Below are 22034 nucleotides of genomic sequence, written 5' to 3' on the forward strand. Positions count from 1 at the left end.
CGCGCCCCCAATTCGCCGCCCACCTGCCTGGCAGCCGCGCAGCAATTATCCAAATGGCTGTTAATTGCGGCTGATAATTCTCCACGGGGATCAGGGATGGAAAGCTCCGCAGCTGAGCAGATTGGGGCTGGGCCCGAGCAGCAGATCCCAGGTGCCAGGGTCTCTCACCCCGTCCACAGCAGGCACGCAGCGCTGGCCATGCTCGTGTGCCCAGCAGGGAGACAGGAGGTGGCCCAGGGGGCAGGGGAAATGGGGCCTGCTGGGCTCTACGGGACTGACCTGTGCCAGCGCACGCTCCCCAGCAAGCTGCGTGTGCAATTATTAGCAGGAGTATGAGGGGAGAGAAGGATGGGCAGAGCCAGGGGGGCTGGGAGGCAGGACTCCTGGGTTCTGTGCTGAGCTCTGGGAGGGGAGTAGGGTCTAGGGGTTAGATCAGGGGCTGGGAGGCAGGACTCCTGGGTTCCATGCCCAGCTCTGCCCCCAAATCCATGTGAGTCACTCCCTCTCTGGGTGCCTGTTATTGAGGTTTCGTGTCACATGGGTGCTGCTGGGCATTTTCCAAGCCCCCTGGGGGGCTGGGATCGTCTTTTGCCAAGCCTGGGGCACTCTGAGGCTGGCAGGTGCTGGGGAGCCATGGCAGGGTGAGATGGGTAGGGGCACAGGAGGGGTGCAATGCAGAGTCTGGGCTGCAGGGAGCACACAGGCTGAGAGTGCCTGACCTGGCTGGTCCCCTCCTGCTGCGGAGAGGAACTGCATTTTCTCCCTCTGCCTGTCTCCCACCCAGGGCAGCCCCCAGCTGGGCTGGGAAGCAGCCGCCTGCCCTCCCGTGAACCAGCCAGGGGCACTGGGCTTGAAGGGGTGCTAGCCTAACGTGGCCTAGGCCAGGCCCAGATGATCACAAACAGGGCGCCCCCAGCCAGGCCATCCCTGCACCAAACCTGGCTCAGCCCAGGCCCCAACCCATGGCTGCACGGCCAAGTCAGTGCCCTGCAGCCCCCGGCCCTCCCCAGCTGCCTGCAATAGCCGTGCTGCTCCCCCCCCTCCACCCCCCCCCGCCCCAACTGGCCTGGCTGGGACACCGCAGGTCAGGGCGGGAGGGGTCACAGGCAACCAGAGCAGTGACTCTGTGCATCACAAAAATCTCCCAGGACCTGGGTAAGGCGGGTTTGGTCCTTGGCACAGACAGCTCACAGGCCTGAAGCCTCCTTCCCACCTCATGGGGTGCGCGACCATGTGTGGCTGGCTGAGTGCCCCCTGGGCACCAAGGGAGCAGGGGATGGGCTGGGAGAGGGCAGGAGGGGCCACAGCCTGCGAGCAGGTTGAGAGGAGAAGTTAGACAACCCCCAACCCTCATGAGTGATGGGTCTGATCCCCCACCACGGTCACCCCTGCTCTGGGCCCTGATCCCCCATACTCCTCCGGGACCTGGGGCAGGTCCTTGACCTGGCACTGGTCTCTCACTGTCTCCAGCTGGTGGGGGTGGGGTTGCTGAGGGCGCTAACCCCCATGCCCAGTGACTGCAGAGGCAGGACGAGTCTCCGAGCTGAGCCGAGGGAGCAGGGTGCGGGAAGGGTAGGAGAATGGGGCTCTCTCACAGCCCCTCCTTGTCTCCTTTCACCTTCCAACGAGGGGGGGGTTGGGGACACTGCCACTGCACCCCCAGCTGTTGGCACAGGCTAGACGGTGCCAGAGGGGAGGCCTGGCCTGGCTGGCGGGACGAGCCTACACAGCTGCTCACACAATGCAGGTGCCAGCGCAGGAATAGGGCCCCAAGAGCTGGGGGCCAGCAGCAGCCAGGGTGGCAGGACCCTGGGGCAGCTCTAGGCACAGGAGGATGGAGGAGGTGGGGGTTGGGGCAAAGGCCAAGCCCTAGAGGGGGACCAAGGAGGCAGGTGTTGTGTCCCACATCTGAGCGGGAAGCAGGGGCTAGTGGATAGAGCAGGGGCTGGGACGCAGAGGGCTGGGTTCCAGCGCTGATTCTGGGAGGGGCAGGGGCTGGGTGGGTATGGTTCCCTGTGGGGGCCAGCCTGGGGGCTGGGCCCTGGTGCTCGCTCAGTGCCTGTCCCAACCCCACACTTGATGGGGACCCCATAGCTGGCTTGAGGGGACTCCTGAGGCTCCCTCCTGGTCCCTCTGGCACACGGACCAGAGGCAGAACAAGGCACTAGGAGCAGGGGGCCACAGGGAACTATGTAGGTTCTGGGGCACGGCTGGGTGAGCCAGCACTGCACCAGCAGGGGGCGACCACAGGCCAGAGCAGAGCTGCCCCCAGGCCCTAGTCCAACAGTGAAAGGAGCAGCCACTGCCCCACCCTGCTCCCAGGTGCGGGGAGGCAGCGCTGGCCAGGTGACTCGGAGCCAGGACACCTGGGACCTGCAGCAGGGCTGGAGGGGGAGTTGGGGAGATCCCGCTCCCTGGGCTCTCAGCCACCTGCCCCACCCTGTGTCCTCCCTTCCCCTGCCTGTGAACAGCAGCAGAGACCTCGGCCAGCCTTTGGCAATGCACTTCATTGGCCCAGGCACATGCCCAGCAGGGCAGTAGCCGGGGGCAGGGCCAGCACTGACTTTGTGGTAATGGGTGGCGGGGGGCAGGGGCTCAGAGCTGCGAACAAACAAACTCTCCCCCTGCGCCCCCCACCCCCTGGAGGTCACTCCCAGTAAAGGAGGTCACTGCCTTTACCTGGGATCGCTCCTGCCAGCGCTTGCCCCAGCACAGCCCGCCTGGCAGGCAAGAGGGAGAGGATCTCTAGGGCCCGTGGGATTCAGGGGGTGAGGCTTGGCTCAGGGCTTGATCAGACCCAAGGGGGCTGGAGCTGGCTGCCTCAGATGGAGCTGGGGCTCCAGGTGCCCAGGGCGTGGCTCTGATACCCAGGGAAAGGCAGTGGGGAGGTGTCTGCCACTGGGCAGGGGCATTTGATCCAGGCCCATCAGGTGGCAAGCCCGCTCTGCCCTGCTGCTAGGGTGACCAGACAGCAAGTGTGAAAAATAGGGACAAGGGGTGGGAGGTAATAAGAGCCTAGATAAGAAAAAGCTCCAAATATCAGGACTGTCCCTATAAAATCGGGACATCTGGTCACCCTACCTGCTGCTGCCCAACCCTGGACGCGCCTCCTACGCAGTCCTGGCTCCACCCCCACTTACTTCGGCACTCTGACTGCAACTCCTGCTAGGACCCCTCCCCCCTTCAGGAGCCGAGGTCCCCACTGGGGGACAGGGCCAAGAGGCCAGGGTGCCAGGCTGTGATGGGAAGGGTGCAGGGAGCCAGGGCTGGGCCAGCACCTCAAGGCGGTGAATGGGGATGATATGGGGGCAGAAGGGGGGGGGGGGTCTCTTTAACTCTTTTCAGACTGGACAGACACAGCCTGGGGCTCAGTGGCTGGGTCACACACCCCCCGCAAAGCCAGATGCTGGTAGCAGCCTCTGTGTGCCCCCCATCGCTGGCAGAGGGGTGACAGGAGGGGGAGGGAGAGGGGCTGTGCTTTGAGTCCCAGGGTGGGGAGGTAGGAATGGCTGAAGCTGGTAGATAATGGAGCCTGACTCTTCTCCTACCTAATCGGGGGCAGGGTGGCCACGGGGCACAAAGGGTAACGGCCCTAGAGGCTGTGCCAGAGGGAGGAAGCCTGGCCTGCCCCCTGCCCGAACAGCCAAGCAGCCTGGGGGTCCTCCCCCCGCCCAAGAACTGACACCGCAGCCAAGAGTAGGGGGGAAGATGCCTTGTTGAGAAGAGCAAGTGGAGCTGTGGGCAGCAAACTGTGGGGGGCAGAGTCTCTCGGGGGAGGGGGCTGCTTCTAGGCCTCCTCGGAGTCCAGCTGGTTGAGGGATTGGATGTCATCCAGGAAGCGCTTGGGGGTCAGGATGTGACTGGAACCTGGGGGAGAGAGAGGTGGTTGGCAGTGGTGGGCACAGTGAGGCAGGTATGTGGCTGGCATCACCATCACCCCCATCCTTGCAGCTGGACCCTGCTCTAGTGCAGGGGGGGAGGGACTGTCTCCTATCCCCCTTGGCCTGGCACCGCACCCCTCGTGCCACTGTACCCTGCACAGCCAGGCAAGAATCCATGCGCTGACAGTGTTCCTCACCCTTGGGTCTTCGAGGGGTGTGTGCAGGGGGTGAGCCATATCCCTATGGGAGTTACTGGGGGTGTCTGACTGGGCCCCCACACATGGTCCCTGGGCAATGAGAGGCCTGGGGAGACAGAGGCCAGGAGATCAGGCGGCTAGATACAGGCCATGTGGGGCAAGCACATCTGTTCCCAGGCCCCTGGGTGTGGGAGGACAGAGGGTAGCATGGGAGCCCTGTGGGTGCTGGGCAGGCAGTTCTAGGGTCTCCCCCTCCCAGGGGGTCCCAACTCTCCCTGACCTGGGCATTCCAGCCGCCCTTTCCCCCAGGACTCGCCCCACTCACCGATCACCACCTCCCACTTGCCCTTGATGGCCGGGGTCACTTCGTAGGCACAGCGCATCTCAGACATGGACACCCCACCCAGCACGTAAATGATGAGGCGCGGGCCCGTCCGGTACTCGGCCGCTGGCTTGTTCTTGTGCCAATGCCTAAAGCGGGCGCTGGGGGGAGAGAGGGGCAGTGTGGATACCAGGGGCTCGCTGAGGGAATGCCAGATGGAAGGGCAGGGCCTGGAGGAGGCTGCGGGGCAGGCCCTGCCCAAGGGAGTGGGACAGGAGTCCCAAAGCAGGCAAGAGGGAGTAGGGGAGGGTGGCACCTGTGCTGGGCTGGGGGTGCTGTCTAAAGCTCGGCCAGTCCCTTTCCTCCATCCTGGGCCCTGGTGTGTTGAGGGACTGCTGGGGTGCGGGGTACATGGTAAGAGGGGTCCAGGGCTCCAGGCTCTTGGACATCCCCTCCCCCGTAGAGGGCAGGGTCCTGACCACACACTCCCAGGCACAGAGGCTCCTACACTCTGGGGTGTGTGTGTCAGGGCTCTGCCCCCCACAGCCCAGCCAGGCTCAGCCTTACCTGACAGCAGCCTGGGAGCTGGTGGTAGGGACCGGGTCCGACAAAAAGGGCCACAGATTCTTGTCCAGTTTGTCCTCAATGATATCCTGGCAGGGGGTGGGGGGAGGACAGATCAGCAGGGACCAAGCAGTGGGAACCTCGGATCTGGTGGCCAAGCCAGGCCCCATTGGGGTGGAGGGGCTGGGACGGCTCCTCACTGAATGATTGACAGTCCCTGGGGGGAGCAGCCTCAGGCCCCCTTTCCAGGGGGGGGCATGGGGAGCCAGCAAAGAACACGCTGACTCCTCCAGTGATGCCCCACCATCTCCCCACATCCCCCTCAGCTGCTCAGTGCCCTGCTGTGAACTCCCCACCCATCCACCGTTATGAGGAGGGCGGAGACCTCCTGCAGCCAGATCCAGGGCCCCTCATTTCGGGGGTAGGGGGGGGAGAGGCAGGGGGCTGCCCTCAGTGCCCCTTTCCTGCTGCGGGCAGATCCAGGCCCTGCCTCTTGCTCCATGAGGTGTGTCCCAGGCACGCAGGGGGCCCAGGATATGATACATCCTAATGCCACATAATAGGGGCTTTTACATTAGTCTGCTGCATTGACTTGTACAGGGAAGCTTAAGGCCTGCCAAGTTGTGGCTGGCGCAGAGAGGGGGCACCCCGATTGGATTAGGCGTGGGATTGAGGCTACCGCAACTGCCTGCCGCAAAATCCCACAGGAGGAACCATCACAACACTGGAACAAGGGCCTGGGAGCCTCCCACCTGTGATCTGCCAGGGACAGGAGCTCCGGTCAGGGGGTTAATTCTTGGCCTGGAGGAGCCCCAAGCCAGTAGGTTGAAGGCAACTAAGTGTGCCCCCCCACCCTCTTGAGGAGTGCCCCACAGGACAGGGCGATGAGGGGCTCAGCCCCCTGCAAGGGTTAGGGAATGGAGTGACCATGTCACCTCTCACAAGCTAAGCAGGTTTGGGCCCAGGCAGTGCTTGGATAGGAAACCTCTAAGGAAAAGCTACTGGGTGCTGGGGGGTGCGAGTGAGTCAGCAGAGGGTGCTCTATGACCCCAGTGCGGCGCTAGGGGGCGCTGTACTGCAGGGAGCAGGCAGAGGGCTCAGCAAGGGGCACTCTCCCCTGGCAGTCAGTGTTGACCCCAGTGCGGCGCTAGGGGGCGCTGTACTGCAGGGAGCAGGCGGAGGGCTCAGCAGGGGGCACTCTCCCCTGGCAGTCAGTGCTGCCCCAGTGTGGCGCTAGGGGGCGCTGTACTGCAGAGAGCAAGCGGGGCGGGGGTCTGCAGGGGGCGTGACCAGTACTGTGCTGCAGGAGTTCATCCTTTAGATGAGTGTCAAACAGCTGCTCCTCACTGGAGGTTAGGCCAAGGACCCTGCCAGCCATTCAGATTCCAGTGCCAGTTGTTAGGATATAGATATTCAGGCCTGTCTGCAAAGGCCTGTACTTTAAGAATTTAGGTGTATTCTTATCACTTGGCTAGTTCCAGAGGTATAAAAGAAAGAATCAAAATCACTGTCTGCTGGTGTAAGGGCCTTCTCTTACTGTGACAGTTTGTGGCCCTGTGCTTAGGCTCAGGCCTTTGGCTAAGCAGCAGAGGCAGCCATAAGCTGGGAAGCGACCGGTCACCTCCTCACATTCCAAACTAGTCACACTGAAATAAGGTGCTATTCGGCTGTTAGGAATACAATCCTGTCCTGATAGTTGCTATCACCTCCAGAGAAAGGGAAGTGCCTAGAAAATGTAAAAGGAAACTTAGTTTGATAGCATCCTGTCTGGCAAGAACTCACTTATCAATAGCTGGGATGTGAAATCCTCACTTCTGTATTGTTTTGTCATTATAGTTCCCACTTTGCTGTCCTTTGTCTGTATAATCTCTGTCTGGTTCTGTGATTGTTCCTGTCTGCTGTATAATTAATTTTGCTGGGTGTAAACTAATTGAGGTGGTGGGATATAATTGGTTACATAATCATGTTACAATATGTTAGGATTGGTTAGTTAAATTTCAGGAAAATGATTGGTTAAGGTATAGCTAAGCAGAACTCAAGTTTTACTATATAAACTGTAGTCAATGAGGAAGTGACTGGGTGTGGGTGGGGGTGAGCATGTGGGTGTGCATGGGCATGTGTGAGATGGGAACAGGGAATGGGGGTAAGAAAATTGGAATCATGTTTTGCTAAAGGGGGAAATGGGAACAGGGAATGGGAGTAAGGAAGTTGGAATCATGTTTAGCTAAGGGTAGGAATGGGAACAGGGACACAGGTGTAAGGCTCTGTGGTGTCAGAGCTGGGAAGGAGGATACTAAGGAAGGAAACTGGAATCATGCTTGCTGGAAGTTCACCCCAATAAACATCGAATTGTTTGCACCTTTGGACTTCGGGTATTGTTGCTCTCTGTTCATGCGAGAAGGACCAGGGAAGTAAGTGGGTGAAGGAATAAGCCCTCTAACATCTGTCATGACAGTGTGCTGCCTGGATCCCCTGCACTTCCAGCCCCACACACTGATCACCTCCTGCCCTAGACTCTCGGGCAGCGCTGCTGGGCGGCTGTTAAGAGCTGCCTGCCACTCCTTAGGAAGAATTCAGCTCTGGTGAGGGACCGCTGTATAAACCGCCCATGGCCCACCCCAGAGGTGGCAGCATCTCAGCACCGAGTAAGACAACTCCCCTGCACTCGTGTCTATGATTTAAGACCCCTAAGGACGGCAGCAGGAGAGGACTCTCTGATGAGCCCCTCACATGACTACAGCCCTGCACAGATACAAAAGTGTGGATGTGCATCAGCCCGCGATCCACAAGCCGCCTTTTACCTGTATCCGCATCCTCACCGGCAGCAGCTAGCGAGGGTGGGGAAGGGGTCTCGCAGGGAAGGGGCAGCGTGGAGGGGGCGGGGTCTTGAGGAGAAGGGGCAGTGTGGGGGTGGGGTCTTGAGGAGAAGGGGCAGTGTGGAGGGGGTGGGGGCTTGGGGGAAGGGGTGTCTCATCATGTGCCCTCCTGGGGGGTCACGAGCAACAGTACACAGCAGCAGCAGAGCATGTTGCATCACAGTGGGGTGGAGGGGTGGGGCGCCGGGGCCCCACCCACTCCAATCCCAAATCCTGGTACCCAGGAGCTGGTGGGGACACTGGTGCTGCTCGAGCTGCTGGACAGGAAGCAGCGTGGCGGAGCGAGTGGGTGCTGGACAGCCCCGACTCCGACCTGTCGCCCAGCCACTGGCTGCGGGCCAGCGGCCCCGAGCGCGCTGCGTCCCCCAGGCTGCCTGAGCCGGACGCCACGGGCCAGGTGCTGCTGGGGAGTAGAGCCCTGCACGGTTGTATCTGCAGCTGATCCACTATCCGCAGAAATGGTGGGCAGATATGCAGGGCTCTACACATGGTTGACCCCAAACCAACCCCTCCCCCTTGGGCCCAGCCTGCCAGTTAAAACCCCACCCCCAAGGCCAGGAAGCAGATGGCCCGGTACCTCCATGATGTCCTTGAGCATGGGGGTCCAGCGGGAGAGCTGGTAGCTGGATTCCAGCCGCACCTTCCTCTCCGGTCGCAGCTGCCTGCTCTGGGGGAGGAAGGGAGAGGGGGTGAGAGGCAGCAGGGAGGAGGTGCGGGGTGGGAACGGGGGCAGACAGGGAGAGCGCTGCCTACCTGAGTCGCGCCAGCCAGGCTGGCAGGGGAGAGGCAGAGAAAAGAACAGAATGGATCACTGAGCGAGAGAGAGAGAGAGAGAGAGACTGATGGGAGAACAGAGCTGCTTCCCCCCATTCGCTGCATGGCCACCCCAAGCAGTGGTCACCAGCTCCAGCTCGCTGGCGATCTGAGGTCCTGACTCCCAGTATCCTCTGCCGGGGCAGAAGAAGTCACGCCAGATGGGGAGTAACTCGGGGGTCACCCTCCTATGGGGAGGGCGTCACCCCACTGTACAGGGACAGAGGCCACCTCTGTGCTGGGAGTAGGTCACTGCCATAGAGGGGCACCTCCAGGATGGCCTGGGCTCCCCTGTGCAGCACAGATCTGCCCCCTGGCATGGGTACAGCTGCTGGCCCCTGGCCCCAGTCCCTTACCCCAGGCGTGAGAGAGATGCCCAGGAACTGCAAGTTGTTGATGATGTCTCTTTGCTGCTGGATGTTGGCATGCTGGATCAGCTTGGTGAGGTTCTCCTCGCTCACACCTGCACGGGGAGAGACAGGTCAGTGCTAGCACCCCGGGACGCACCCACAGCCCAGGCACATGAGTCCGTGGCCCCAGGAGTCCTAGTTCCCCGATCAAATCCTGAGATCCTGCTCTTCCCACCCCTCTCAGAGCTGGGGGTAAACCCAGGAGTCCTGGCTCCCAGCCCCCCTCTAACCCACTAGACCCCACTGCCCTCCTAGCTGAGGATAGAACCCAGGAGTCCTGGCTCCCAGCACCATCCGCTCTAACTCACTGGACCCCACACAGTTAATGATCGAATTTAGGTTCTTGCTGCTCCTCCCTCAACAGGTTCTCTCGGGCGCTGGGGTCAGGGGTCTCTCTAGTTCCCCCTGGCAGTGCAATGGGAGCCCCCATCCCCCTGATCTGGGCTCCCCCTTCTGCGGCCAGTCAGGTGCAGACTCAGAGCCGAGGCCTGGCTCTTAAAATCTGTGAGGCCTTGAGCTGGAGGGAGGGCAACGTGCCCCACCCCTGCCCCCCCAAACCATTTACTGCTGCTTAGTGCAAACGGGGAGGCCTGGCAACTCCACAGCACCCCCTGGCCAGCAAACTGGGCAGCCAGGCAGCCAGAGGAGCCCCATGAGGGCACCCTGGCCTGAGCAATGGGCACAGGGGCAGTGCCTGAGCAGGGTTACAGGAAGGGCCCCGGAGCAGGGCCCTGCCCCACCGAGCCAGCATGGGATAGGAACCGATGGGGGAAGAGGGACTGTGCCAAGTGTCAGGGTCAGGGAGGTTCCCCAGGCCCTGGTGAGTTTGGGGAAGGGGCTGGATGCAGCAAGAAGCAGGGAGCTGCTGCAGGGATGACACAAGGGGTGGGCAGGGGACTGGTTGCAGGAGGCTCAGAGACACAACATGGTATCTGAACAGCCTGCAGGAAGGGAGGGAAGTCCCCCCTCCCTGCAGAGAACGGGCCGGGGGACTGCTCCAGGTGTGTGTCTCTCCATCCCCCCTCCCTGCAGAGAACGGGCTGGGGGGCTGCTCTGGGTGTGTGTCTCCATCCTCCCTCCCTCCCTGCAGAGAACGGGCTTGGGGGAGCATGGAGGGCGGACACTGCTCGGAAGGCAGCAGCGGGGAGCAAAGGCCGCCAGGTCCGACCCCAGGGGGCAGTGCGGAGCGTGGGCACAGCGCACTGGCAGGCTTGCAGGCACCGAGAGGTGGGCAGAGGGAAGACAGGGCTGTAGAGCCAGGCTGGACACAGGCCCTGGGAAGCGGCTGGCCGGGGGGCGCCCTGCATAGCAGGAGTGCTTGCCAGTCTGAGCAGTGCTATTCCCCACCAGCCCCGGGCCCCACCTCCAGGAGCACCCCCCTGCAGCAGCAGGCCCCGCAGTGCTCCCCCTGCAGGCCTGTGGCGTTACCATTCTTCAGGAAGATGTAGATCAGGATGATGTGGATCTTGTCGTAGGCCTGCACGCTGGGGTCCAGCAGGATAGGCAAGATGATCTTCATGGGGTCCTTGATCTTCTTCCCGTCCACGTCCGTCCCCATAGCCAGGTCCTGGGGGCAGGGGGAAGGGGGCGCACACACAAGGCCCAGGTCAGGCCACTCTGCTTCCTCCCGCCCACGCAGCAGGATGGGAGATGTGACAGCCCCCTGACCCACAGCTCGCCTACCCCGTGCCAGGGCCCCCTCCTCCCTGGGGTCAGCTCCCTCTGGGGTGAGCAACTGGCCCCCAGGGAGTAACCCGAGCCCCATGTCCTCCTTCTGCACCCCTGGTGCTGCATGGAGGGGCTGACCCTGGCTCCAGCGAACCTGCAGCTCTGAGACCCCTCTCTCCGGGCTGAGTCCATGAGCCAGACTCTGCCCACCAGCCAGGCTCTGCCCACAGACCCACCTGCTCCAAGCTGCACAGCTTCTCCACTCTCCCTTTGAAGTGCTGCATGCAGTGCTCGGCCAGGTTCAGATGCGTGGAGTACTGCGGGGAGAGACCGGGGCACAGGGGGAGTTTACCGCATCACCGGCTGGTCCAGAGCACCTGCACCTCCCAACCCACAAGGAGGGCCCCTCGGCCAGAGGGGCAGCCCCAACTGGCTGTAGAAGCCGAGCATATAGGGATTGTTTTGCCCAGCCACCATATAGGGCTGCCATACAGGGATTGATGTGCAGCCACCTCTGGGGTGGAGTGGGGCAGCTGGAGGGGAGGATCAGGAGGAGGGAGCAGCTTCCAAAACAGCCCACGGCTTCTCTGTTAGTCACCACGAGGTTGGGGGCTTGGAGATCAGCAGGTGTCGGGGTACCTGTGCCAGTGGCCAGGAGCTTTCTGTTGGCACATGGCTCAGTGGCACCAGGAGTGGCTCCAACAGGCTGGTTTGGAAGCCCACCAAGGCCCTCTCCCGAGAGCTGCAGCAGCAAGGCACGGGCTTTACCCAAGGGCTGCTCTTGGTGGGGCTAACGTGGCAGCTCTGGGCACTGACAGGCAGGCTGCTGCCCATGGTGCCACACAGCACCTGGGGGGAAAATGGCTCTGCCCAACGGGACAGGTCAGCAGCTCTCATCAGGCAGTAAAGCGGAGTGCCCCAGAGTGCCCTGCCCCCCAAGAGAGTCCCTACTGTCCCTCACCAGCCCCACAGAGCACCCTGCCCCTCCCATCAGCCCCACTGAATGGCCTGCCCCCTGCCCACTAAAAGCCCAGCCCCGTTACCCTGTTCAGCTCCTTCTGATACTGGGGCATCTTCTTCAGGATCTGGGACAGGTCCTCGATGTTGGCCTGGAGGGAGGCGGTGGTGAAATCCCGGCCGCTCCCAGCGCTTGGAGCCCCCTGCAGGGCAGAGGCAGCAGGGCGGGTCACTCAGGCCATGCATGGCTGCGGCTTAGGTTAGACCTGCCCTTTCCAGGCCAGCTGGAACGAGACGGGAGCCCCGCAACCCGAGCGCCCCTCAAGGTGTAAAGCAGCAGCGGGCCAGGGATATGCCAGCGTTGGCTCCCTGCAGCTCTCCCTGCGCGGTCCCGATCCTGCTGTCTGACCCCGCCCCATGGGCCTCTGCCCTCCCCCACTGTGGGGAGCTCCAGAGCTCTGGCTGGGGGGCAGGGGACTCCACATACACCTCCAAGCCCTTTACAGGCAAACCCTGGGAGCAATGGGACAGCCCCCCCGCCCCCGCCAACCCCTCCTGGGGCAGCAGGGAAGCCTCCCCTCCCCATCAGTGGCAGTGGGATGGGTCCCCCTGTCCCTCCGGCCTGAACTCCCCAATCGCTCCCCACAACCCCTGCCGCACCTTGTCCGTGGTCAGCCTCTTGCTCTCATAGAAGGTGCGCAGCAGCTCCGTCACCTTCCTGCAGCAGGGAGAGGGGTCAGGACGGAGCCAGGCACTGCCTTGGAGGTAGGGGGTACCCTGTCCTATGCTACAGGGGACGGAACCCCCACCCCACGGGCACCAGGGTTCTCTGCCTCAAGAGCCTCAGACAGGCTGGGGGAGGCCCTCTTCCTAAGTTATCCCAAGGCAGAGTTCAGTGCACCTCTGGGGGCTCCTGGCGCCCTGCTGGGGGGGTCTGGGGGCAGCGGCAGGCCCAGCAGGAGGTCGGTGAGGGACTCACTCAAGGGAGCTGTAAGGTGCATGGGGAGACCCTGGGATCGGGGGAAGACAGTGTCCAGGCGGATCCCCAAGAGGAGATGTGGACAGTGGCTCTGGAAGGGAGCGCTCAGGGGTCCTTTGGGGAGAGGGGCTGGGTCCAGGGGGTCTCAGCACTCAGAGGGGAGTATGTCTGAGGGACAAGCCCCAGCACGGGGTGGGAGGAGGAGGGGGGGCCCTGGCACTGCGCAGGAGAGGGGTGTGTTGCGGGGGGTGGGTGTCCCTGCACTGGGTGGGAGAGGAGTGTATCCAAGGGGTAGTGGGGTTCCAGCACTGGGTGGGAAGGAAAGGGGAGGGGTGTGTCTGAAGGGGAGGATGGGGGAAGTCCCGGCACTGGAAAAGAGGGGGAGGGGTGTGTCAATGGGGTGGGCTGTCCTGGCACTGGGTGGGAGAGGTGTGTCCAAGGGGGGAGTCCTGGCAGCGGGCGGGGAGGGGAGGGCAGTGCCAAAGTGGGGGTAGGGGGTCCCAGCATTGGGTGGGGAGGGGAGAGGTGTGCCGAAGGTGGGGGGGAGTAGCGAGACCCGGCACTAGGCAGGGCACAGAGGGGTGTGTCCAGGGGTGTCCTGGCATTGGGTGGGGCACGGAGTGGTGTGTCCGGGGGGGGATGGGTCCTGGCCCTGGGTGGGGCACGGGGGGGTATGTCCAGTGGATGGGCGGGGCATGGAGGGGTGCGTCAGGGGGCAGGGCCGAGCGCGCTCACTTGGAGGCGTCAGCGATGGGCATGTGGCGTAGCTGCACCCAGAGTTCGTCGTCTTCGTCCAGCAGCGCCTCTTTCTCCTGCGAGTCGCTGACGCCCGTCGTCTCGTACCTGCAGGGGGGAGATGGGGTCAGGCTGCGGCACCCCTCGCCCGAGCGTGGGGGCTGCGGAGCAGTGCAGGTGCCTGGGCCACATCCCCCCCAGCCCTCCTGAGGAAGGGTGCGGGGCGCCCCCTGCTGGCAGCCAGGCCCTACTTGTAGGTGTCTTTCTCGATGCTGAGCAGGTCGTAGGCCATGGCCTGGTAGGTGAGCTCGTGCAGCAGTGGGGACACCAGATCGAAGCTTCGGTCCACAATCAGCAGCTGAGAACGGGCTTTGTCTGGGCCCTGGGGCAAAGGAGAGAGAAACCCGTCACCTCCTGCTCTGGCAGAGGGTTCCTGGCCTGGCTTACATGGCACAATCCAATGGGCCCTGGTGGCCTGAAACTTCACTACCCACCCTCTCTGTGGCCCAGCCCCCAACCCCAGGGGGAAGCCAAGAGACACCCCCCAAGCTAGCTGGGACGTGCCCTGGGGTCCTGCCCTGACCAGCTGCACTGCAACGCCCCCTGCAGGGACGGGCTACCTACCCCTCATGCAAATAGCAATGCCCCCCTCCCCCAAGCATGCTCTCTGCTCTCTCCACCAACGGGAGCATGCCCCTTACAAGGCAGCTCCCTGACTGCCCCCTGCTCCATATGCTGCGTAGGGAGGGGGGGAACTACACCAGAAGGGCCTGGCTAGTCTATCATTAACCAACACCAGGCCCAGAGACTCTTTGATACAAGGTCCCAGAGGGGGACGACAGGACATTATCCTTATGCCCCACCTTGCATCTGAGCTGGGACCCCATATGAAGCTCTAGCTCCCCAGTCCCAGCCTGTGTGGCCCCCCAGCATCCAGTTGGACAGAGACCACTCAAATGGTCAGCATCTCAGACCCACATCATGGGGGGGCTGGCCCAGCCCCCGCTTCCTGCCTGATCAGCATGCACTGCCCTCTTTGCGCAGCAGGTGGCGATAGGAGACCAGCCCTGCGCTCTCATGGCAGACGGCTCTGAAACCGGCTCCAGCAGCCCCAGTGGAACCCAAGCCCACCCAGGAGCACCTCGGCAAGGGGCTGCGTCTGCTCTTTGCTGGGTAGCACAGACAGTCAGGGGTGGGTGGGGTGGGGACGTACAGCCCCTGATGCTATCCCAACTGTCCCACCTCAGTACGTGGCCCGATTTTCAGCCACGCTCGGGAGCAGAACGTCGGACCGGCCACCACCCACCCGCCTGGAAGGTCTCCACAGCCTCTGGGTAAATGGGTTGAGACTGACGGGGGAGCGCCTCTCTTGGAGGAGTATCTGGCCCCCACCACTGTAGCACTATCATTGCTGCATCCTGCCCCCCCATGCACGTGGGGCTGGGCAGGGCTGTCACCCCATTGCAGAGGGGGATGGAGGCCCAGAGGGGCTGGGTGACTCACCCAAGGTCACACAGGGAGTCTGTGGCAGAGCAGGGACATGAACCCAGAGCTGGCACCATCATTCCCCTCTAGCCCTACCCAGCCTGGATGGGTTGCTATGCTCAGCCCCCGCCCCCACCCCCCACGGGACTCTGCTCACACCCTTTGCCAGTTCGGCTCTGCTGGAGGGATCCCCGAGTGCAGATGGGGGCTGGCGTAACCACCGGGTCACCCCACCCTGCCCAGAGCAGAGGGGTGGTTAGTGCACTGGTGGGTGCCACAGCACTGCCTGTGCCAGCTACCCCTCAGGGCTGGCTGCTGGGAAACATCAAGGCAAGAGGGACTAGTGCAGACAAGGCCCCAGGGTGCCGGGACTGCGGTCTGGGTGGCTTTGGAGACCAGAACAGTTGGGTTTCTTAGGCAACTGGACCCCAGCCTGGGCAGCCCAGCCCACTGAAGGTTAAAGCAAGAGGCCGTTCTGGTCAGCCCAGAGCCTGGCCGAGCTGCAGAGAAACCTGTTTTCAGCTCCGGGTCTCTCACTCAGGGCCTGTCTACATGTAAACCACTTCAGCTGCTCCGCTTCAGTGACTCCGCCTTTCCCATACCCCCAAGCAACGCAGTGGCACCGACCCAATTGCCTCGTGTAGACCAGGCCTCGGCCTGACCTTGGTCAGTTCTCAGGCGAGAGCTCCCAGCTTCCCGCATTCATCCCCCAGCTCAAACCTTCCCAACCCTGTGTTCTCGAGCTGGGGGCCCTGCTCCAATTCCCTGCTGGGAGCATCCAGCCAGGAGCCATTGGAGCCGGCACGGTCTTTCTGGCCCCCAGGCTGATCTGTGTTGGATTCTCTTCATTTCACCAAGACAGGGAGGTGACACCCCCCACCCCCGGCATGACTCTTACCTTCCCCGAGAATCCTTCCCCTTCACCCCCTGCCAGAGAAGCCAGGAAATATATAGGGAAACTGAGGCACACATCAGATTCATAAAAGATATTACAAACATTCCCAGTTGGTCACAGGTGCACAGTCTCCCAGCAGCTCAGCAAAGGCTGGAAGCAAGAGCAGAGGCAACAGGAGGGAGAGATCTGGGCAGGCCTTGGATTTTACATCACTTTGCTCATGCCCTCCTGGCCTGGCCAATCCCATCGGGCTCCCCTTGAATATGTCCAGGACGCGATGGCTGCAGCCCTGCAGCCGCTGTACAGCCATGGGCACAGTAGGCCTGTGTGTGGGTGTTGGTCTGGCTCCAGGGCTGGGGAGGGAGGAGGAGACCCGGGAAAGAGCAGCAGCAAGCCGTTCGCTGAGTAGACAGGACCGGGCTGGCAGCTCCAGGGGCGTTCCCAGCTCCGCGGAGAGGGACGTCAAGGCTGGCTGGACTGAGTCTGCGCTTCCCTCCGAGCCAGGCTCCGGGCAAAGCGTTGGTGGCTGGGAGACCCAGCGTGTGTGTGATTACCCCAAACCTTCCTGCAGGCGCCGGGGGACTGGGTGGCACCTGGAAAGACCGTGGAGGTGTTTCCTTTGGGCCAGCCGTGGGGCTGGGGCTGCTTTGCAGCCGAGGGCGGTGGGGGGCTGCGTGGGGGCTCCCGCATGGGCCCTGCTGCCCGCCAGGGGACGGACGGCTGGGCCTGCACAAGGGGCCTGGGTTTATACCTGGCACAGACACAAGGGCTAGCGCCGCACAGCAGCTCGTGAGGATCTGACGGGCTCCATCCCCAGCCGCGCCCTGACGTGGCCCAGCTCTGTGCCTCAGTTTCCCCCTCTGTAGAACAGGAGGATAGCGACACCAACCCTCCGGCTGTCCCGCTGCAGGACTGGGCCCTTGGTGGCATGGTTCTGGAGGAATAGCTTCATGCAGCCAGAGAAGGCTGACATCAAGCTGTCTGTGTTTTCAAAGGCCCTCCAGCTCCCTCCCCTCCCCCTGCACTCTGGTGCGGATTACAGGGATCCCGGCGCGGTTGTTGATTGGGAACGCTTCCCAGCCGCTGCTCCAGGCCCAGAACACGGTGTGTTCGCTTTCAAAGCTCGCACTACGTCTGTCAGCCTTTTACAAGGCCAAGACAAGAGCTGGGGACGCAGCCAGGGCTGGAGCTCTTCTCCATCTTCCTTTCCCGGTGTGCCAACCAGCCGGCTGCACCGTGCCACAGCCAGCAAGTTCCTTTCCCTTAACGCTCAGTGGAAACCCTTCCTGCTGCCCCTTGCCAGCCACGCCAGCGTCACTCCCACAGACCCTGGTCGTCGGCGGGTGGGGATCAAACCTGGGGCCTCTGGAGCTTAGTGCATGACTCTATTGCATGAGCTAAAAGCCCCCTGGCTGGTAGCGACGGCTGCAGAGCAGACTCATCTTATCTCTCTCTCGAATGGTCTTGGTGCCACTCGATGGGACACAACACCACACCCAGAAGGTGCGTGGGTTACATCAGCTGGCGGAGGAGTAACTTCATGTCGAGCTTCAGATCCCTGTCTTGGGCTTTGATTGATTGGGGAGGGGAGTCCCCAGGCATGCTGGGGTGGCTGGGAGGAAATCGAAAGGAGCTGTTTGTGCTGAATTGTCGTCGTCCCCCCCCGTAACCCCACATTCTCCATCACAAACCGCGGGGCAGCAGCAGCTTCCAGTACACTGGGCTCCCCACAGCTCCCACCGGGGCAGACCTCGGCTGGGGCAGTTTGTCCCAGCCCTGTTCAGGGGCACAGCACATTCTCCAGCCCCGTTCCTGGAGCCGTGGTCACTGACACGAGCAGTGGATCTGCCCCAGTGACTTCAGTGCAGCTGTGGGACTCAGCGCTGCAGAAGAGGAGGCCCTAGGTAACTAGCAGCTGAAGCGCCAGGATGAGAACCCTGGGCCCGAAAGCCGCCCTGTATGACGTCCCCAACCGCTGTCCAGAGGAGAGCGCTTGCCCTGGCTCTGGGACTAGGGCTTTTAATCTGCTCCGGGTGGCTCCGTTCCCCAGCGGCGCAGGCTCGTTCCTACCAGAGGGGTTTATTGCAGTCTCTGTTTGCCTCCCGTTAACAGCAGGCGGGAGGGAGGGAGAAGCTAGGAATTGCACACCTGCCCCGCAAGGCAGGTCGGTCTTTCCCAGAGGCTTGGGGAGAGGCTCTGCTTTCACTTTGGCCCGTTCGCTCCATCTGACGCTGTTGTGGGCCGGATGTAAACCAAGCTGGCTGGGTTTCAGTCCAACACTCATTGCAGGGCCTCTTGGAGAGGCACCAAGTCCCAGGGTTAAACAGGGCGCCCTGGGGCTCCCAGCTCCCTGCACAAACAGCAAGATCTCATACCCAGTGTGACGAAGGGGGACTGTTCTTAATGTTTCCTCTGAATAGTGCGTGGTTGCTCGGTTTCCCCTAGGCAGTTCTTAAGTATCTAGGTGGTGGGGTAAGGGTGTATGATCGTTGCAGATCCCTAGAGGGCAGGTGTGTGCAGGGGTCTGGACACAGAGAATGGCCGACACCCTGTTTCCTGGCAACTGATGACCTGGGCCCTTCCCCCCTGCAAGGTGAGAGCTAAAGGGGTTGGAGAACAAAGGAATCAGGTGCCCTCCTGGCCGGGTAAAGGGACAAAGCCCAGAGGAGGAGGGGCTGGAGGGAGTTTCAGTTTGGGGCTGGCTGGGACACGGAGTGAAGGGCAGACGTGGTTGTCTGGCTCACTGCCCCCCAAAATGGACCCCCCAGCTGACGGGTCCAGTTCTTTGCCTCTACAAGCTCTGTATTAGACCATGTTCCTGTCATCTAATAAACCTTCTGTTTTACTGCGAGAAGCAGCGCGGGGCGAGGGATGTGCTGGCCACGGCTTCCTGCAGCCCCCGTTGGCCTGCAGTGGGGAACCGCGGCCAGTGGGATCCGCGGTCGGCCAAACCTGCGGACGCGGCCGGTAAAGAAACTGGCCCGGCCCACCAGGGGGCTTACCCTGGGGGGCTGCGTGCCAAACGTTACCGACCCCGGTGCTACAGCAATTTCCCGTACAGCAATGGCTGTTACAAGACAGAGTAGGTTAGAACAACCCAGAGTCTAAAGCTCAGGTGTATTTGAGGATCTGGGCCAGTACTTGGCTGTTTCTATAGTAATGACCCCTGAGCAAGCAGTGTAATGTACATGCTTATCACTGAGCTTGTCCAGACGCTGCATAGAATCATAGAATATCAGGGTTGGAAGGGACCTCAGGAGGTCATCTAGTCCAACCCCCTGCTCAAAAGCAGGACCAATCCCCAATTAAATCAGAATGACTAGATGTCCTGATGTCTAATAAAAACACTTCGAGTCATAAAAAATCAACCCAGCCTACTTTACAGGGCCTGATCCTTCTCTCCCTTCCAGCATCTGAGCAGTAGGAGAATGGCTAATACGGGCCAGTATTATGGTTGTTGTATTCTATTTATAAAAGTATAATACTGGCCAGTATTATAGTTGCTGTATCGTGCTATAAAACAACAAAATAAATAGAAAAATAAAAAATACAAATGAATGTTTTGAATTAATTTGGGGAAAAGAATTTACAGCACAGTACAAGGATTTAAAACATTCAAAACATTCCTTTCTTTCTCTCCAGTATTATAGTCTCTCTTGTTCCAATTTTGGGTCGCAGGAGCGAGTAGTATAAAGGCTCTACCATCAATCAAACGTTAACCCCACCCCTTGACCCTGTAAGCCCTGCACACAGGTCACTGGAAGTCCCACCTCATGGGAGTATTACTTCCAGGGTCAAGGCGGACACATGTCCGGAAGCAAGGTGTGTCATGTGACCCCTGTAAGAACTCCTCCCACTGTCCTCTGCTGATCAGGATGGATTTTGCCCTGACAGGAACGACTCGAGAGAAGATTTGACCAATCAGGGGGAGTTCCAGGGTTTGTGTGACCCCTCTAAGAACTCCTCCCACTGCCCTCTACCAATCAGGAAGGGTTTCAGCCGCTGGGGACCACCCCGAGAGGAGATTTGTCCAATTGGGGGGAATTCTGGGGTGAGGTGACCCGTCAGGAAGTGGCTCGTGTGACCCCTCTAAGAACTCCTCCCACCACCCTCTACCAATCGCGATGGGTTTTGGCCACAGAGGACAGCCCCAAAAGGAGATTCGACCAAAATAGGGTGGGTTCTGGGACGGGGTCAACCGCCCAGAAGAGGGTCGTGTGACCCCTCTAAGGACCCCTTCCAACGTCCTCTGCCAATCAGAGTGCAGCACCATCACCTCATAAGTCCCAGCGCTGGGAAGAGGAGGCCATCTCTTACCAAGAAGACGTGTTTTAGAAATTGTGGAAAGGCTGAGAGGAAACGTGGACTCCTTTACCACCCCTGTGAGATCTTCAGACTTTGTTTTAGCCCCGAGGACCTTTGGAGTTGTGTGGAGAAAGCGCTACAGCAGCGACAGTTCTGAAGAGGATGAGAGAGAAGCCAAGGGGATTCCTTTGGCCCAGCCATTGATGGATATGCCAGAATCCGACCCTGAAGCCCAACTGCTCATGAGACACCCCCATGAGCATGGTGGCCTCTCGTCATCCGCCACCCTGGAGGAGGAAGGCCATCATGGCGTGGGGGAGGCACTGGCAGACAAGGTGAATGGAAAAGACGTAGCTCAGGTAAATGAATGATTAAGAAGCGACGGTCGATGATTGGGTGTAATGGGGTTAGGAACCAGGGGTTGTGTAAATCTAAAAACAAGCAGTGGGAACTTACGCTTGTTTCTTGTCTGAAAATCTCTCGACAGCTTGACGATGCCTTTCTAGAGGACCCGGAGGCCCTGAACGGCGTTGCATCAAACAGCGAAGGTGAACCAGGCCCGCCTTGTTTTTGCTCAACACCGCTAGAAATTGTTGAAGATGACTCCGAGGAGGACGGCTATGAGGAGTTTAGGAGAGGCTTGGCATGGAACTCGCTGAGCCAGTGCCACGTCACGAGCGTAAAACTGTTATGCGGACTATTGTACACGTTGCTGTTTATGCTGTTCTTCATCACTGTCTTAGGGAAAAGCTTTTTGAAAATGGTGAGGGCTGTGTCATAGATGCCCCAGCCCAATGGCACCATGCCTGTGTGACTTGGACTTCAATGGATAGAAACTGCAAGCTCTGGGGCCTGTGTGCTGAGCTGTGTTTGGAAAGCTTATTGAACACTATTATTGCCATAGGTTATGTTATGCAACGTCTGTGCCTAACCCAAGAACATTTAGCACAAGCGGTGACCTTGAGAAATGCTGTGCAATTCAGTGGAGACCCTGACCCTGTTTTAAAGAAAATGTCCAAACCGGAAGATGCCTGCTTACAGCGTTACATTGACTGTCTGGTCCACACAAAAACTGACAGAACTCTGCTTAAGAAAAAGACTATTTGTAAGAAATCTAAAACGATTAATTGAGAGAATGATGAGGGGACAAACATGCAATATCAAACTTGGTCACTGTACATTTTAAAAAATCGAATGAAAAGGGCTTTGTGATTATCTGTGTTTCTGTTAGAAGGTCTCTGGCCCTTAAGTGAGCTTAAAGTTTTAATGGCGATCTGGGTTTGTTTTCAAGAAGCTGTATGACTTTTAAATTGAAAAAAAATGGTTTGTGAGAACCTAGCTCTTGTGTCTTTGTGTAAAAGAGATCCATTTATAGCAACAAGCTGTAAAGTGGGAGGGGAACAAATCCTAAAAATGTGTTTACGGTGTGTAACCCTTCTGCCCATCAGAGTTGGCAACAACAGGGTCTAGGTTCAGTATCTAGGAGTTCTATTCCAGTAACACAATGCAAAACCAGGTCAAGCCCCCACCAGTGGGGCACTGAAGCTCCCCTATGACAAGTTGAAATCACTGAATACTGTGTTAAATAGTAGTGGGGCTCAGAGCTGGGGCACCATGAACCCAAAGTGAATTCAGCTCTGCAGTCTGCAACCAAACTCCTAATAGAATCAAAATTCTCTCTGATATTACATAATGGAGAGAAGGTGCAATTGGTGTTTAGGGCCCTCAGAAGGGGGCTCACACCACTAGGCACAAACCTCCATCCTCAAACTCTCTCAATTCACTGGCTTTTGGAATCCTTGTCCCTTGCCCAGCGAGTGCTACTTAGTTGATGGCGAGTCCCTCCGTCATAAAAGGCCAAGTACAGTTCCACTGTCCTTGATTCACATAATCAGGATAACGACACTTTATTCTTCCTGCCCCAATAACAGAGACACTGGGGATCCC

General features: G+C 60.1%; 1 protein-coding gene across 1 annotated transcript in view; it reads right to left on the reverse strand.

Moving 5' to 3' along the window:
- Positions 1-3787: 3787 nt before the first annotated feature.
- The window catches only part of LOC144277896 (syntaxin-binding protein 2-like), a 57570-nt gene continuing 39323 nt past the window's right edge, over positions 3788-22034 (reverse strand). Inside the window, exons 5-15 of the mRNA XM_077838920.1 lie at positions 13654-13784; positions 13403-13510; positions 12349-12406; positions 11775-11840; positions 10968-11048; positions 10492-10630; positions 9010-9116; positions 8418-8507; positions 4968-5053; positions 4404-4561; positions 3788-3867 (exon numbers count right to left, since the gene is read on the reverse strand). Coding sequence (XP_077695046.1) covers positions 3788-3867; positions 4404-4561; positions 4968-5053; positions 8418-8507; positions 9010-9116; positions 10492-10630; positions 10968-11048; positions 11775-11840; positions 12349-12406; positions 13403-13510; positions 13654-13784 — 1104 coding nt within the window. The remainder of the gene's footprint in view (positions 3868-4403; positions 4562-4967; positions 5054-8417; positions 8508-9009; positions 9117-10491; positions 10631-10967; positions 11049-11774; positions 11841-12348; positions 12407-13402; positions 13511-13653; positions 13785-22034) is intronic.

This window comes from Eretmochelys imbricata, chromosome 20, assembly GCF_965152235.1.
Source record: "Eretmochelys imbricata isolate rEreImb1 chromosome 20, rEreImb1.hap1, whole genome shotgun sequence".
NCBI classification, from domain to species: domain Eukaryota; kingdom Metazoa; phylum Chordata; order Testudines; family Cheloniidae; genus Eretmochelys; species Eretmochelys imbricata.